The sequence below is a fragment of the Netta rufina genome (assembly GCF_964035555.1).
Source record: "Netta rufina genome assembly, chromosome: 25".
NCBI lineage: Eukaryota > Metazoa > Chordata > Aves > Anseriformes > Anatidae > Netta > Netta rufina.
Window position 1 is genome coordinate 3,324,678 of NC_140149.1, and position 17,257 is coordinate 3,341,934.

The window sequence follows — 17,257 nt, forward strand, 5'->3', positions numbered from 1 at the left end:
GATTATTTGGTCTCATTCTATCATAATCAGATTCAGGGGATTACCAGTTGTTAGTTGGGCTGGTAGTTTCATGTCAATTAATTACGCCCCGCGTCATTTCTTCCAGCGATTCAGGGCCAGCTGCTTAACTCCACGATTTCTACCTACACGCACGCTGCAGAAGCAGATGTCAAAAGCTCCGCCTGTGCCTTTTACATCTGGAGATCTTTTCCGAAACCAAGGTGCAACACCCCCTGCCCGCCCCACTGAAGCCGTAAGGGGGAGATGCAGATCGGAGCAGCCCCAGGCATCCCCCCTGGACCCCAGCCCACCCCAGGGTCCCCCCCAGCTCATCCTTGCCATGACCCCCCAGCCCGGCGTGCACACAGACAAGGCTCCAGCTCCCTCCAAACCCCTATTATTATTTTTTTTAACCTTCTTGGGCCGGCGCGAGGCTAAAGCAAAGTGGCGTGCCCGCTGGGGTCGTCGTGGTCCACGCTGTTGAGGATGGCTGTCTGGTCTTCGGGGAGCTGCCGGTGGCAGAGGTCGTCCTTGAGCGCCGAGAGGCGGGCGAAGGGGTCCTGACGAGGGTGTCTCTTCTTCTTGCGGAGGCAGACAGCTTCGTCAGGCCACAGTACCTGAGAGCTGGGAAGGTGCTGAACCTGGGAGGCAGAGCCGTCTGCGGAGGAGAGGAGGCAGATGGGTGAGAGCCAGTGGTGCCAGGTGTGCCACAAAACAGATTACATCAGGCTCCGGCCCTCCGCCCCCGTGCCACCCCAAACCCTGTCGCCCAAGAGGTGGGGAAGGGGGAGACTTCGGCTGGAAGGAGAAAGGGTGTTCACAAGGGAGGAAGGGGAAAGTCACCTCGAGGGGAGCGGAGAGAGGAAGAGAGGTCAGGATGGGGGCTCTGCCACGTGAGAAGCAGGTTGGGCAGCATGAAAAAGAACACAAAATCCTAAAGAAAGCCGCTAGAGATGGGTAGATGATAAAGGATGGAAGAGGAATGCGGTTTGGAGCAGGGGAAGGACAGTGCACGGGGCAAGCAGCCATCCATTTGGGAGGCAGGAGCTGGGCAGGAGGGAGCCCAGAGACCAACCCAGTGCTGGAGCCAGCGGGGACCAGCCTGAGCTGTCCACGGGGCACCGAGGGGACGCTGCTGGGGACCGTGAGGTCCTCACACTCACTGGATTGTTTTCTGTTTTTCGAGGAGCCCTTGGATGACTTTTTGGGCTTCTTTATCCGCTGGTATTTCAGAGCTTCGAGCCTCTCAGGTGCAGCAGCGTCCCCGGACGGAGATGGACGTTTTCTAGAAAGGAAAAGCAGACACGCGCCGTCAGCGGCTCCGGGCCACGCTCGGACCGTGGGGTGTCCCAGGCGGGGGGCGGTCGACCCCAGCCAGCTCTGCCATGGAGAAGGAAAAGGTGAGAAGCCCGGGAGGAGGCAGCACGGCCAGCCAGGCATGCCAGGCACACGCTGCAGGAGACGGGAGGCTCCACACGTGTGTGCCACCGTCCCCTCCCTCGCACCCCCGGCTCGGCTGCGTCACAAAGTCCAAGTGCGGCACCCGGCTCACCTGCCTGCCACGCCGGCACCGCTAGACACAAAGGACGGGGCAGATCCCATGTCCGATAAGGCATTTTTGGGAAGCAGTGGGAAACCCCTTAGGATGGAGAGGGAGGGGGAGACGGAGAAGCAGCACGACAGCCCCGAGACAGGGGCCGTGCGCGACACAGGGCGGGTGACACCGGCGCAACAAACAGGACGGAGGCAGGGATCCTGCCTGGCCCCGCTCACGTGGAAAAGAAGAAACAGGGCCACACGACAGACAGGGACACGAAGGGCACAGCTGGGGTCGGCACCTTGCTCCCAGGTCCCTGCTAGAAGCGACAACAGAATACAGCAGCACGGGAGCTCCTGCTCTGTAAATCCAAGATGCCAGGAGCTGGATGCTCTGGCCTGGCAGGACAGGGCGCACCAGGACTCGGAGACAAAAACAGCAACAAGATTTCATTGCAAGGGACAAGGAGGGGGTTTGCACAGGGATTTTTCTGGTGGGAGAGTCAGTATTTCAAAGCAATAGTTTCCCAGACTTAGTCCCCAGGTAGCTGTTGTACAGGAACCTGCTCGAGGTGAAGTGGTCTCCCCTTTGCAAAGGGCTCTCGCTCTATTTTCCTGCACTGTACCTGTTTTTCCCTGGCCTAGGAGTGGAAGGTAGGACTGCTGTAGAGAGCAGGGCAGTAAAAGAAAACCCTTTCCTCAGGAGAGCAGCTGGTCCAGCTCTCATCTATAACACATCACAGCATCCCCCCTCTCTTCCCCCTGAGATTTACTTTGATGTCTCTCCAAGTTGCACAAACACCTCAGGCCGCACAAGCCCAAGTCTGAGTCAAGGCAGCCAAGCCCCAGGCCAATCTGAGTCAGAGCAACCTGCACACGAGGTGCCCAGAGATGGCACGGGGAGCATCCACAAAGCACCTATCATTGCAACAAAGCCACCCCCTGAAGCCAGGCAGAGAGGAGAGCCTGGAGATTCGAAGCAGTGTGCCTCCGACAAGCCTGCGCTCACCCCGTCCCACCCTGCAGAGAAGGAGATGCACACGTCTGGTCCAACAACCCAGGCACTGCAGGTCAGTGCCCAAACCTTGTCACCAGGTCAGCCATGCAGACAGAGCTGTCAGATAGTGAGAGATAGTGTCAGATACTGAGAGCAGCTCCTGGATCTTCAAGGCTTCTGTGTTTGTGGCAGGGCTCAGACACCAGCTCATCCTGTCCCCTGCTCGCAGCCAGCGTGCTCCGAGTCTCCTCCTCCAGCACCTCAGAAGCTGTGCAGGGCTCCTCATGCCTCCAGAGCTATCGGCAGCAGAAATCTGGAGCTCAGCTCTTCCCCAGGGCAGGTTCCAAGTCAGCACCAGCAAGGAGTGAGTACGTGGCACATCCCCAGCACAGTCACAGAGCGACTCAGCAGGAACAGGAGCCCACATCTTCTAGAGGGCAAACCCTTCTCAACAGGCTGACTTCTACCCAAACACAAGACGCTTTTCTTCTGTTCCCACTTCATCACACTTCGGATTATTCACTCCAGGAATTCAGATTATCCAGTCCAAGAAGCCAGGAGCAGCAAATAACCACGACAGGCTCAGAACACAGGGCATGCTGAAAAAAGTGTGCATAGGACACAGCGAGGAGCCCCATGACAGCAGCACCAGCAAGGCACTTCCACCTTCCCCTTTTGACACTGCTGCAGATGAGGAAGGCGGTAAGAATCGAGTGAGAATTGTGGCAAGGATGCCAGCTAGGGCACTGTCTGAAAATACCAACAGGTTTGGGTTATACGAGCTTTTTATGTAAACCAATGAATGCATCAGCAAGAGCAAACCCAGACCCAGGAGTGATGTGACCTCCGAGAAGGACAGGACCCCTCATCTCCCTGTGGTTTCGAGGGGAGCCTCTCCAGCAGAAGGCTTCCCTCTGGAGTCTCCACGTGTGCCACAAACCACTGGTGTGAGCACGGCTCGAAGGCAACGCTTCCCATCCGAGATCCCAAGCGGCTGCGGGATCAGCTCACACTTCAGCTGGAGTGGTGCAGGCAGAGAGCTCCCAAGGGTTCCTTTCCCCCGTGAGGAGCAGAAGGGGTTGGTTTTTGAAGATGCACGTGGCTACAAAGCCTCTCCCTCTTGCTATTAGCTTTGGAGAGCACCAAGGAAAGCGCAGCATAATTTGACGAAGCAGCTGGGGATGGCAGATGTGATGGGAACCCAACAACTGGGGTATAGAAAAGCCCCTTTCATGCCTCCCATCGCTACAGAGACATCAAGGCGCAGATGAGATGCTCCTGGAGAACCTCTCTTCCAGCTCCCAGCTGAGCAGCACATCAGCCCAAGATGAAGCACCTCGTTAGACGAGCTGGTACTCCTGCCGGCTGGATCCACGCAAGCCTTCCCTTGTAGGAAAGACATTTACAAGCTTGTACAGCCGCTGCGCTTAAATGTGTCTTAAATGTGTTCTTCCCAAGGCCCCAGCTGCCACGTGCTGGCAGCCTCCAGCAAGAAATGCTGCCAGCAGCAGCTCCGAGCTCTGCTGGGGCTCTCCCTGCTGACTTGCACCAACGCTGCCAGCCGCTGTGCTGCACCCTGGGCACGTGCTGGCCTGGAGAAATTCCGCAGTGACCCAGAGAGCCAACAGCATGGGACATCCCTGCAGTAGCTCCTGCAGGAACGTTCAATAGCAAGCTTTATTTTTCCATTTTATGCCCACTGGGCACAGATAACTGCACACCAGTTGCATTTGGGCAAGTACGTGGTCAGTCACAGCCTCAACTACTCCAGCTCCAGTCCCGTGCCTGCAGAGCTCACATGCACCAAGCCCTGGATGCAGGAGAGCTCAGAGATCCTGCCACTGCCCATCAGCATCCCTCTTCCACCACCCAAACAACTTTATTTCTATTGCTAGAGCTCCACACGTAAAAGTCTCTCCCTCTTTCCATTCTTTTTTCTTCTAAGGAGCTGCTAGTGACTGTGGCATGTTGACAAAACCAGACAGATTCACGCAAGGGATTATGAGGAAATTGCCTGGAGCTCGTTTCCACTAGTTCTCCCTAATTGGGCTTGTATTTATGCACACAAATATCAACAGCGAGCGCACTGAACCCATGTGTCACTATAAATACTGTCTGACCTCTGGCAAGGAAGAGATGGAGTGGAGGACGAAGCGCTGCTACTCACCAGCCAAATTTTATCTGCTCTACCCACCCTTTATTCCTTCAAAGGTCTCCGATTCATTGGAATTAATTTTCATTTCGAGCCCAGCCAAAAGCCTCTTCCTGCCCCCAGAGCTGGTGTTTTGGGCAGCTGCCCGTGCGTGAGAGATCCTGCGCACCGACAGACGAGATGTTGAGGGAGGCAGGTGGACTTCTGGAGACTTCAGTGCATTGCCAAGCAAAGGAGCTTCAAGAAACACGCGCAATTTCCTGAGCCTTCTGCGAGATGCCATGAAACATCCAGCACAGCATTTTCCTCAAGTCCTCAAAGGACAGCCCTTCTGAACGAGAAAGGGTCTGAATTATGTGGTCCTGGAGAGGCTGCGAAGGTACTGAGGGAGCTCCAGGCACCCCAGGACAGGAGGTGGCTATAGGCAGAGTTACCCCAACCACGCATATCTCAGCTACGTCTTCTTCAAACATTTTTCCACATTCAAAGCAAAGATGAAGGGAGAAGGCCCCTGAAAGCATCACTACTCCTTTTCAGCCCACAAGGGGGAACCCATGAGAAAATGCAGGCTGTGACATTCAAGGACACGGTGCGTGATGTCCCCCTGCCTCCTCCTCTCCTTGAGCCAAGACAGCGACATCCAGGAACAGCTTGGACACGTCAGAGCATCCTCTTGGCCATCATCAGAGCCCACCACGCCCCAGCCAGGCTCCTTCAACCCTTCGTCCTCCTCATGCGAAGCGCCCAACCTGCCTACACGAGGCTCCATCTCGAGCTCGAGTCCCGTGGGATCCCACAAGGTGTCCTGCAAGTGAGAATTCGCCCTCAACCCTGAGGTGGTGCCATCCCGGGATGCCACTGCGCATTGCTTGAGATCCTTGAGCATGAGCAGTGCTGGAGAAACGCGGCGGTCACGGCCCCTGTCCCCAGAGCACAGCCACGGCACCGGAGGGTGGAAGGGGCTGGTGAGAGCGGGGGGCACACCGGAGAAGGGGGGGGCACTCCTACAGGTCTGCAAACAGCACAACTCGGCTACACCACGGACTCCACCATGCTGACGGGAGAGGAGCAGGGAGGAGAGAGGGCGAGGGAAAAAGGGACTGGAGCGGAGAGAGAAAATGGGGATATAGTCACGGGGAAAGCAAGGGGGGAAGAGAGGAAGATAAATGAAAAACAGGAGTGAGAAAATATATAAAGGAAAAAAAAAAAAAGAGACTGAAAAAAAAGAAATAATAATTAAGAAAGGAAAGAAAAACGCACTCAGACAGGAGGACTCACAACTTCTCCAAGCGGGAGGAGGCATGAAACACATGCAGAGGATCAGCACATGGACAGTCTTTAAAGGGGAACCTGGTTGCTTTCAAGCGGGGAGCGAGGGCTGCTGCTCCTCCCGCACGCCTGGCGCCGCCGTCCCTGCGTCACCCGAGGCTCCGACGCGCCCGAGCCCGCGAGCTCCCGGTGTCAGCAGCACTGCCCCGGCCAGGGGGGGCCGGGGAGACCACCCAGAGCAGGCTGCGATGCCGAGGGGCGCGGGGGCTTGGTGCCTGGTCTGTGGTTTTTGGGTTTCCCTCTGCAGGGAGGCAACAACGCCCTCTTGCCTCTTCAGGGATGTGTTGCCGCACGCTGCATCCAAGCAGAAGATGAAAAAGTGCTCGTGCTAGCCCAAAAACGGCGTTATTTATCCCTGTTTGTCCATAAAAACCACCCAGGCTTCAACCAGCAAAAGCCACCGTGCAACAGCTCCTGCTCCCAGCACCACCGAGCTCGCAAACTGCCTCTCCCTCCCCTCCTCTCAGCTTTTATTGCTGCAGTACAGAAAGCTGGCTGCTCTAGTACAAAATCCCCATGCTCTGCATCCACTGACAAATTTTACGACCCCAAATCATCAAGAAATTACTTGGCTGGGCTCTTTACGGGATTCCTCGCTTATTAGAGTGAGATTTATTTTCCTTATGGCTTCTCTTTTTTTTTTGGATAATGACTCTGGACTCGCTCCTGCGACTCCGAGCAGGACACAGGGCTGCTCCTCAGCCAGCGTCCTGCTGGATGATGGGACCCTGCTCCCCAAACCCCACCAGCTCAGATGGGAGCTAAATGGGACCTGTGCAGGGACCTCAACAACTGGGGACACGAGCTGGGGCTGAGCAAGGCCGGGCTGATGCTGTATTCGCTCAGGTCTCCAGGATTAAGGGAAGCACGGGGATAAAGACGACACAAAACAGCCACAAGGGCTTCTCTTTCTCGATAAGTTTGGCACAGCCCCGATGGTTTTAACAAGGCTCAGCAGGAATTTTGCATCGGACACCCTGCTCTGGGATCAGCAGAGGAGAACAGAAGGTGCCAAGCGCTCAAGAGCTTTGGAGACCGCAAGGCTCAAACCTTAAAGGGTTTTGCTGTGCCGAGAGGTTTTTGTCTCCTCCACAGAGCACACATCCCATACCTGCTCCCATCACCACGATCTGACTCTCCTTCCTGCCTTCTGTTCCCGGCTGCTCTCCTCACCCCAGGACAAACCTCTCCGTGAGCTGGAAGAATTCCTCTCTCCTGGAAATATCCACCCCATTTCCCCAGGCACCTCACCTCCCTCCTCTCACAGGGCTCCCTTCCACTCCTGCAAGGCTCCTCAGGGTGTTCAAGGAGCATCAGCCAGGACCTTGACTCTTCCCATCCAAGGCTGCAAGCTTCAGTTTTTGAAGACCAGTCCTAACAAGGCTTGGGCATGGCCAGGCCCCACAAACCATCCTATCCGCAGTCCCACCTCTCCTTTCATAACCAGCCTGGCTGACAGCGCAATGGGTCAGTGTTCTGCTCCTCAGGGTTGGGAATGAGATTTATCCCACCTGATTTTATCAGATTTAGTGAAAAGGGGGAAAATGCAAAAGTTATCTGCTTATAGGGTCAGGAAACTATCTCCAGACTGCTCCAGTGCTGCTCCAGGGATGCCTGTGGCCTTCTAGAAAAGCAGCCCCACCAGGGGAGCCCCGGAGAGGTATTTTCTTGGGAGAATCTTTCCAGATTTGCTTAGGGCTGTTTAATTACAACTGGGTCAGAAGAAGTCTTACAGATTTCTCCAAGGAGCATTTCAGGGAGGGAGGGCTTTCACTACAACTACATTTGCCACGGGAATGATGAAACACCTCGCCGGCGGCCTCAAACTGTAGGTACACTGCTGCCAACCATAAAGTCTACCTTGAAAAAAGGCTTCTCTCACTTTCTATGATAAATAAACCTTGGAAAGAAGAAAATAGATCCAAGGTAACCAAAAATCTCCATTTTCTGGAACAGAACTGGGGACTTATTCTGGAGCTGCAGCCCAGGAGCACCATTAGGAGCCAGCTTGTCCCGTAGGAAGTTATTCCATCTGGCTCAAGGTGCAGGACTCCAGGCTTTGGAGAAAGCAGGTCCCAGCACACGCCTCGCCAACACCACACAACACCGGCCCTGCCAGATCCAGGGGTGCCTCCTAGCATCATCCTCTGCCAAAGAAGCCACAGCCATGGGCAGATGCCAGCTCGGCGAGCCCCAGCACACACACACGAGCATCACCATGCCCAACACAGCTGCACCACCGGGCTCTCCAGCCACGCTGCCTCCCCAAAGGGAGAGGGGAAACCCAAAAGCCACAGAGACTGTGCGTCCAGAGGTGTCGCCTAGTGTTTGACAATTCCTTATTCCCCTTTAAAGGAAGAGATGGTATTGGAAAAGCCCCTTCCATGTCCCCTCTCATGCCCCGCTCCCGGCCACCCTCCACAGCGCCCACACCATCCTTTCGGACATGGATCACCCTTACCTATTGAGCTGAGGAGAAGCTTGTCTCGACAACACTGCCCAGATAGCTGAGATTAATCAAAAACAAAGCAGTTATCAACACCCGCAAGGAGCCGAGCTCCGCAACACATCAGCACGTCAACAACTCCAAAGGAAAAAGGAGGGAAAGAAACCGAACTGAAACACAAACGAAACAAGGCTGGAGAAGAAAGGGGGAAAGAAACAGAAGAGAAAGGAAAAAGAACAAAAATAATAAATCGACGAAGCGAATGGATACACTGCATAAAAGCACGGACAACAGTGCTCTAACACAGACTTGTCCTGCACCTGGAGCTCCTCGGGGCGCCCTGGCTCTGAGACTGCGTGGAGACATGGACCTACGTGACCGTGCGTGCCTGCATCGCTACGGATCTGCCTTCCCAAAAAAGCCACGCAGAAGTCATCTCAGGCTCCTTCAGGTCTTCTCCCTCCCCGGCCTCTCCCGTGAGCCCTCCTGCACCCTACGCACCCCATCCCCAGCCGTGCCGGAGGGATTTCCTAAGGCCATAACGCTTCCAGGTACCAGAGGGTGGGAGTGAAATGCGGAGGGCACTGCGGGGTGAAAGGCTGCCTCCCCCCTCCCCAAAAAAACACGGCTCTTCTCCGAACGCCTCCGACCGCGCCGGCACATGGGGCTGGGTGCCCCGGCTCCACCGCGAGCCGAGGGGTTCGGCCCCCCCAACACAACAAGCCGAAATGAAGCGAGACGAAAGGATGGAACGAAAGCACGGCTACGGGATCTAGGGTGCTGTGAAAGAGACGGAGGGAGAGAGGAGAAATACAGAGAGAGAAAGACGCTTTTGCCTGGAGCAACCCTGGTACCTGGAAAACCAGCCGCTACTGTCTGTCTAGTGCAGCCACATCCCTCTTTAGGGCAGGATCTGAGCGTGCCGGCGGCCTCCTGATTTCCGCTGGGGTTTTTGGTTTTGTGTGTTTGTTTTTTTTTTTTCCTCTCCTGACATGCTGCTGGTGGGGCTAAGTCCTCGATCTCTCCCTGCCCGCGTCCTGGGGCTGCAGCATCCCTTTTGCAGATGGGGCGGTGACTTTTATAGCTGTTTCTGTCATGCATTAAAGCTCTCTAGACTCCGCGGGAAGGAAGGAACAGAAGGAAGACAAAGGCGCGGCGGCCCTAACGTTCGAAGAAAGCCAAGAGCCAGCAGCTAGAAGAGGAAACAACCGCCGGTGACACCAGGACACTTACCTAGGCGAGCCGGGAGCCGGGCCCGGTGGCCCAGGTCTTTGCCAGCCTGGCAGACGGCCCGCAGCCCGAGTCACAGAGCTCCCGGTTCCCACGTGAGAGGTCGGGGAGGAGGAAAGCGCGCCGGCAGCACCGGGAAGGCCGCCTGCCTAACCCCGAGCCGGCTCGGGCAGCGGCCATGCACCCTGCGCCCGCAGCACGAGCCTCTTCAGAGCCACGTCCTAGCAAAGCCCGCGGGACGCCATCTCCAAAAGGGATGCTGCAGCGTACCCAGAGCGACCCTACGAGTTGGGATGATGATGGTGGGGAAGGGGCAGAGGGACTGGGGGGGTGAGGCGGGGCAGGAAAGCCGGGAGGGGGCCGGGGGCAAGGGTTTTTTTTTGGGCAGGGGGAGGGACCACGGGGTCTCACGCACTTACCCCGAGGTGGCTACCGTTGTCGATGTGGGCTCCGGTCTGAGGATTTCCTCGCTAGCCCTCGTCGGAGAAGGGATGTCTCCGAAAACATCCATGGTGTCCGCGGGCAGGGAGGAGCCCTGGGAGCCTGAATAGCCGGTGGCCAGGGGGGTGAAGGCCGTGGCGGGTCGGTAGCTGGGGCTCTCTCCCCGGCTGCTCGGCGCGGGGGATCCGGTCGACGGCGTGGACTTGCGGGAGAAGCTGACCGCCGCGGGGGGCTGCAGGGTGATCTCCGACACCTCCGCCTGCTGGATGAGCCCCGGCCGGGGCCGGGCGCGGGCGGTCAGCTCCGGGGAGCTGTTGCGGGAGCTGAGGGGGCTTTGGGTCAGAGGAGAAAGCCTCGAAGGTTGTAGCACCACCTGATGTAAACTGGGCTCAGCCCTCCTGACCTGCCGAGGGCTGGGCCGAGGTCGGGGTTGGGGCTCGTACCACCTGGTGTCCAGGCTGAATGTGCTTGTGCCGCTGTGGCCGACGGGCTCGGACGGTTCGTGGTAAGGCAACACGGGTATGCCCATACCTTGACTGGTATGTCTTAGCTGCCCTTGACATCCCATGGGTTGCATAGGTTTGTCCTGCCACTTGGTGGTGGTGGGGGGCACGGAGGGTTGGCCCCTGCCGGGTGACTTGCCAGTCCAACTCTTTGGTGCCTCCAGGGGCAGGATGCCCGGGTAGGACGCGGGGACGACCTGGAGAGAGGAAGGGGGCGGCCCCCGAGGAAGACAACCGGTGGGCTGGGAGCCCTCGGCCGCCTCGCACTGCTGGAGCTGGGGGGGGAACGCCGCGGGGGACGCCTCCAGGCTGCCGAAGGGGAACTCAGCCCTGCCCCAGGGCTCGGGGGACCGGCCCCCCGTGGGGGTCTGGGCCAGGGGCAGCGTGCTGTTGGAGGCGTTCTCCCCGTTCTCCTCGGGGATGGTGGGGTGTCCGAAGGGTCCCTCGGGGTGCAGAGGCGGGGAGGACATGACCGAGCTGAGCGGGCTGACTTCTGGCATGTAGAAGGGCGGCGGGTCCACCTCCCCGGGGCTGCTGCTGCTGAGGTAACCGTAAAATTGGTGGTGGAAAGCCCGGGGGGCCGGTGGGCGAGCCTGGCCGGTGGGCTGCAGGGCGCCGGGACCCTCCAGCGCCCGGTGGAACCGGGGGCTGTATGCTGGTGGCTGAAGGTAGGACTCCTGGCTGGAGGAGAGAGGGGTGAGCTGGGCTTTGAGGGCCGTGACGGAGGCGGGGACGACGGGGTCGTCGTTCTCCTCGTCCGACTGCCGGAATTCGGGGTACATGTCCGTCTCCTCCACGAAGGGGAAGCCCTCGATCCGCCGCGTCTTCAGGGAGGGCTCCATCTCAGCTGGGTCCATGACAAAGCGGCCGTCCGGCCCGCGGCTGATGAGCTCGATGGGGGTGGTGGCCTCAGCTTCGGCCTCCGCCTTGGAGACGCTGTACTTCTTGCTGCTGATGGCCCGCTTGGTCTTCTTGTAGAGGGAGAGCTCCTTCTCCTTGGTGGGGCTCAGCATCCGCTTGGCCTGCGGGCCTTGGTCGTCGGAGGACTCGGAGGGGGGACGGAGCGTGCGGATGCTCTCGGGACTCACCTTGCCGGAAGACAACCTGGACCACAGGGGAGAAAAACCGAGAGAGGGGGCGGTCACCGAGGGGAAAGGAGCCCTTCTCGCCCAGAAGAGCTGCTGGATCCGGAAAACAAAGCATTACCGGCTCTCCAAGGAGGAACTGCTAGAAGAAATTTGTGGGGACTACCAAGACGGCAGAGCCTTGCCCAGCTCCAACAAAGGCTGCAAGAAGCAAGTGGAAGAGAGGAGCCAGGAGCACCACACATCATACCTGCTCCTCGGGTACACCATCCCCCTTAGGGCAGGCAGTTCACTCCAGTGCCTTGCAACAAGCTCCACAGTCCCATCAGAATGAAAGAAAGATCTAGAGCTCACTTCCAACTCCTTCAAAAGTTTTATACGTTCACCTGAGCTACCCACACCTGGGAAGCCCCCAAGAGGAGGTGCTCCCCGATTTCTAGGGCTCCAGAGGGATGGCAGACAAGCATCCCCTCCTGCAGACCTCAGCATCTCACTTGGAGCTGCCGACAGATGATATTAAATCAGCTTTTTCCCCCATTCTGAGTACTCAAATTTAAGGCTGAGAGCCTCAAAAGACACAGAGGTGGCAGGGGAAGACAAACATCAGAACAGCATCCCTAGTCAGAAAGCCTTGGACAAACAGGATTGAAGGGCAAAAGGTAGCAGATCCCACAGAGGTGGTGTGGGCACGGTATTTCAGTGCCGTGGACGAACTGAAAAGAGCAAGACTAAGATCCACCAGCACTGGGACATTTTGCAGCTGTCCAGGAGACTAAGCATAAGGAGTCCACACCTCAGACTCTTTCTTGCACTCACATCAGGAAGATGTTCCCACTGTTTAGTACCTATAAGTGCTTTTGACAGGCTCTTAGAGTTGTGGCCAGCGCAGCATCACAATCCACAGCCTTTGGGCACACGTGGAAAGAGGCTTTGGCAGGAGATTCTTCATGGGAAATGACAAGATATGCAGTTAAGAGTCTGAATTTCCCAAGAAAAAACAAACAGCACAACTCAAAACTACTCTGGGCTTGCATGAAGGACTCCGTACGCAGCAGTAGCCCGTTTCCTGAGGAGCCACTTCAAGCCGGGCGTGTAATTCCTTTGCACCTGGTCAATGTGTACAGATCCACTGGTCGTCCCTTAAAGTCTTAAAGTTTGCTGTGTTTGTCCCTGCTGCTTTCTGCTCCAAAGCCTGTTTGTCTCTTGTGAACCGTTCTGTTCCCACAAGTTCAGGGAACACGAAAACCAAACCACCAGAAGCAATAAAACAAGGCCAGACATTTCCATTTGACCTTTGCAACAACTGTAGAAAGAGGCACCTTGAAGACCCACAGCCTGGTGCCGCATCTAAGACAGATACTTACGGGGACTCCAAACTCTTCCTGCAGTGGGTTATCGAGAGAGGAGGGTCTGGAAAAGAATAAAAAGGGGAAAGAAAGAGAACGCTAAGGAGGCGCAACAAGACAGAGACAGACAGACAACATCACAACCACAAAAGAAGACACTCAACAAGAGGCCAAGGTTTCATCGCTCCAGTGCTTTAATGGTTGCTGACAACACACGGCTCCCGTCACAGTTTCCTATCAGTGCTGCGGCCGCAGTCTCGCACGCTAGAGGCGAAGGAGCCCATTCCCCTGCCCTCTCCAGCTCCCCAGCCGCCTGGACGGGTGGTGGTTTCCCTACCAGGTGCTTCTGCAAGGCGGCTGCAGTCCCAGCTTTAGGGAAGCGGGGCGGCGGAGTCTCCTTCATGGGGTCTTCTCTAGCCTAGCGCAGCCGTCGGGCACTGCCCGTGCAGGCGAGGCAGAGCCCAGCACCAGGGGGACCTCGGGGAGGGTCACGGTCCCCTCCCCGGCCAAGGGGACATCCCAGCCCTAGCCCCCAAGCTCTAGGAGTTGTCACCACACCAAAGCACGCCCTCGGACATCCCAGGCTAGGGTTTCTCTGCCGCCTCTTCACCCACCCTTCCTCTCCCACTCCCGACCACGGGCGCTTTCAGGCACAGCTGGGGGATGAAGTCAGGGCTTCACCTGAAGACGCGCACGGGTGGAAGAAGAGACAGACAGGGAAGAACATTACCACCACAACACAACCAGGGAGGAGGAGGAGGAGGAGAGAAACAACGAGGAGACAGGAGGGAGGAGGGAGGCACGCCGGGGCCGGGCTCACCTTTCTTGCGCTTGAGTTTGCGTTTGCGTTGCTTGTTGACGAAGCAGGCGGCGAGTGTGCTGAAGAGGATGGCAGCAGCCAGGAAGCAGATGGTGGCAACGATGCCAGCCAGCACCGGGCGGGCTAAACCCTCGTCCGTCAGGTCAGGCTGAGGGAATACGTCTGGGGAAAAAATAAAAAAAAATAACAGCCATCAGGTGTTAGACACGCACGCGCTCCTGCCTGCTGCTTCTCCCTAGGGGATCAACTGCAGCCTGAAGGGCAAAGCTGTCTTGACGCAAGGCAACTCGCTCGCTCCTGGTACTGAGGATAACCTTGAAGCAGAAACCCTGCCTTAAACAGAGCCCATGTGGGGAGAACTGTGAACACTGCTGCAGGCTGACACCGAGTAATTTGGCGACCTCACACGAGATGGACCCTTTGTCTCTGGTGATGGACACAGCAGGAAGAAGTGCTCACAGCACACAAATGCACGGTTATGCACGGATGAACACAGCTGCACAACACCCACAGTTATTCCCCTTCCTATAATAACCAACTGCAGCTGCAGCAGCACCAGGTACCTCCCTCCGAGCCCTCACCACACCACTCCACTGGCCATGACTGAATCAGAACCACGACCAGAGCCTATTTAGCTGCCTCTATTTGCAGACACAGGAGCAGTTATCGCATCCTGCACACACCAGTGCCCCTGCCACGCACCCACACAGGGTCAGCGCGCATCCGTCCGCTGGGAGCACCGGCGCTCAGCCGCAGACAGCAGCCCAGGAGGGCCGGGGCACACGCACACCCTGAGGCTGCAGCTGGCTCCGTGCACCCTGAGCTGTCAAACCCCATCAGAAACATCGTGCAAGAGGAGAGCAGCAGCTCTGGGAGGGCAGCGAGCAGGCTGCAGGCAGCAAGCAGGCTCCCTGCATCACGCCAGCACCACTTGGGGGCAGAGAGAGACCGCTTCATTCCTGCGCGCAGCCGAGCTGGGCGGCTCCTCATTTTTTTCCAGGAAAGCCATACTAGCAGGGCTCATCGCATCCTCTCCTCCTGCAGACCTTCCCTTACCATGGCCATCCCCTGCTCTGCCTGGCCCTGGCTGAAAATCGCTCCTCCGAGCTGCACCGGGGTGCAGGGGACACGCTGCAGCGAGTCTCCATCTCCTACTGCAAAGCTCTGCTGTGTTTTGTTGTGTTGTTTTTTTTTTTTTTTCCCCCTCTCAGACACCGCACTGCAGTGCTGCGTTTCCCTCTCTGCACCTTTCATTTCCATTTCTAGGCTGCGCAGCGCCCGGCTGGAAGGAATAAACGAGGGGTTGTCCTCGCCTGCTCTCAGCACCCTGCTCCATTCCTGCTGGGAGGGCCCCAGCTTCTCCCCCCACCTCCCAGATCTCCCCTTGGCTGTGGAAAGCACTGCCAGCATCAGCCCCTGCACTGCAGTGCTCATCTCCAGCACTGAGTCCAAAACGAAGGCTTCCTGCGATCAGAGAGGCAGCAGCTGTGTGCTGGGACACTAACCCAAAGCCCATACCCATCAGCCCAGCTCGCAGCCAGGGTTTTCAGGCAAAAACACAAACCCAGTGCTCCCAACCCATGGCTGCTGGTGCACCACCCGGGCACAGCACCAGCTGCAGACAGCAGAAATGGTCCCACAACCACCAGGCACGGGGAGGGAGGAGGAAGCAGCACCCCTTACCTGTGCTGGACACGCCAGCAACGTTACTGGGTTCGCTGATGAGATCCTGCATGACCGCCAGGACACGGAACTCGTACCAAGTGTCCTGAAACACCAAGCACATCCGTCAGAAGGACAGCACCCCAAAAAGCACCTCCCCGGGGCCGCAGCAGGCAGTGCGATGCCTGCATGCTGCCGGAGCAGCGTCAGGTCAGTCCCAGCTCACCTGGGACAAGTCCTTGGCAAAAAACTCGCTCTCGGTGCCGAGGATGGCATCGTCCAAGATCTCCCACCTCTCCCCGACGCGGAACTCCATGATGTAGCGGTCGATGGGAAAGCTGTGGTTGGCAGGAGGGAGCCACGACAGGAGGACGCCTTGCTGTGTCCGGTTGGCTGTGAGGCACCTCGGTGGGGTAACCAACACCAGAGGCTCTGGAGTTGTTACAGGGAATGCTGCGGACAGGGAGGATGGGACAAGGCGCCTTTGAGGTGGGGATAAAGGAAGCCCAGAGGATGCTCTCCTCCCCGGGGTGATAGCCACGATCTCTCCCTTGTATTTCGGAGCAGGAGCTCCTCGTGCACCTGCACAGGGTGTCCTGCAAGGTGCAGGTGAGCCAGCACAACAGCAGCGTGCCAGGATCTCTCCCACATGCTGGCACCGGCACAGACAGACTGTGACCACAGCAGCAGCTCCCTCCTCCCAGGTCAGGACATGTCTCAGCACATGCTCTTGTCTCAGAGACACAAAGGAGGCTTTCCAAAAAGGGGGAGGACTAAAGATGCTCTGACTACAAAAAGGGCCACAGCATCACAAAGCCTCCTCTTCCCCTGACCTACTTGTGAGGCAGCCCCCAGGCGGGTACCCAAGCACAAGGCCCTTTGTGATGCTCCCGCTCTGAGCTGCACGCAAGTGGCTTTGTGCTCTGTTAATAACTCCTGACCCAAGATGAACCTGAGGAAGATCTCTGAGGTGACCAGCACAGCTCCCCTGAACTGTCAGGACAAGCTTTTAGGTGTCCTGAGCACCCAGCAAAGCCCCCAGGTTTCATCCAGGACGCTCCAAAAAAAATACCTCTGTGGCTGGAAACCACTGCTGCCAGCCACCAGCTCCATCCCAGGAGGCAGGACACGTGGCAAGGAGCAAGCCCCCCTGCTCTGCAGGCCTCCCGAAGCCCCCTCACCCTCCATCCCACGTGTTTATGAGGACCCACCTAGAGTGTTCACAGTGACCACCTCACTGAAGGAGCTGGTGCCCAGCTTGTTTTGAGCCAAGACGCTGAACTGGTACGCGGTCTCCGGTTCCAAGGTATCCACCAGGAGCCAGCTGGAACCAGCTGGCACGGGGAGAGACAGCCAGTCGTGGGGGCCAAACTGCGCTCTCTTCACCCTGCCAAGAGAGAGGGGAGCATCCTCAGGCCAGGTGCCTCCGACCGGCAGGACGAAGACGTCGTGTTAACTTCTCGAGTGAAAATGGAGCCGTCCCGAGAGATGGTTTGGTTTGGCAGCAGCGATGTGCATGGACGTGGCGCTGACGCTCGCCACCCGAGAGCTGGCTCAGGGTCAGCGCGCACGAGGACCTGGAGCACCATCCCATCACGCCATGGCACTGCTACCAGCCCTCCCCGCTGTCTTGTACCCCCTGAGCCCTCAGGGCAGGGTCATGTACAAAAGCACGGCCAGCAGCCCCCCTCTAAGGGTTATCTCCATCAG

General features: G+C 57.6%; 1 protein-coding gene across 1 annotated transcript in view; it reads right to left on the reverse strand.

Annotated features, from left to right (window-relative positions):
• Window positions 1-434: 434 nt before the first annotated feature.
• IGSF9B (immunoglobulin superfamily member 9B) overlaps window positions 435-17,257 on the reverse strand; it is a gene marked incomplete at both ends in the record, with an annotated part of 40,899 nt that continues 24,076 nt past the window's right edge. Inside the window, 8 exons of the mRNA XM_084301385.1 lie at window positions 435-658; window positions 1,164-1,285; window positions 10,110-11,738; window positions 13,084-13,129; window positions 13,886-14,047; window positions 15,569-15,653; window positions 15,774-16,000; window positions 16,759-16,934. Of these exons, the coding sequence (XP_084157511.1) occupies window positions 435-658; window positions 1,164-1,285; window positions 10,110-11,738; window positions 13,084-13,129; window positions 13,886-14,047; window positions 15,569-15,653; window positions 15,774-16,000; window positions 16,759-16,934 (2,671 nt within the window). The remainder of the gene's footprint in view (window positions 659-1,163; window positions 1,286-10,109; window positions 11,739-13,083; window positions 13,130-13,885; window positions 14,048-15,568; window positions 15,654-15,773; window positions 16,001-16,758; window positions 16,935-17,257) is intronic.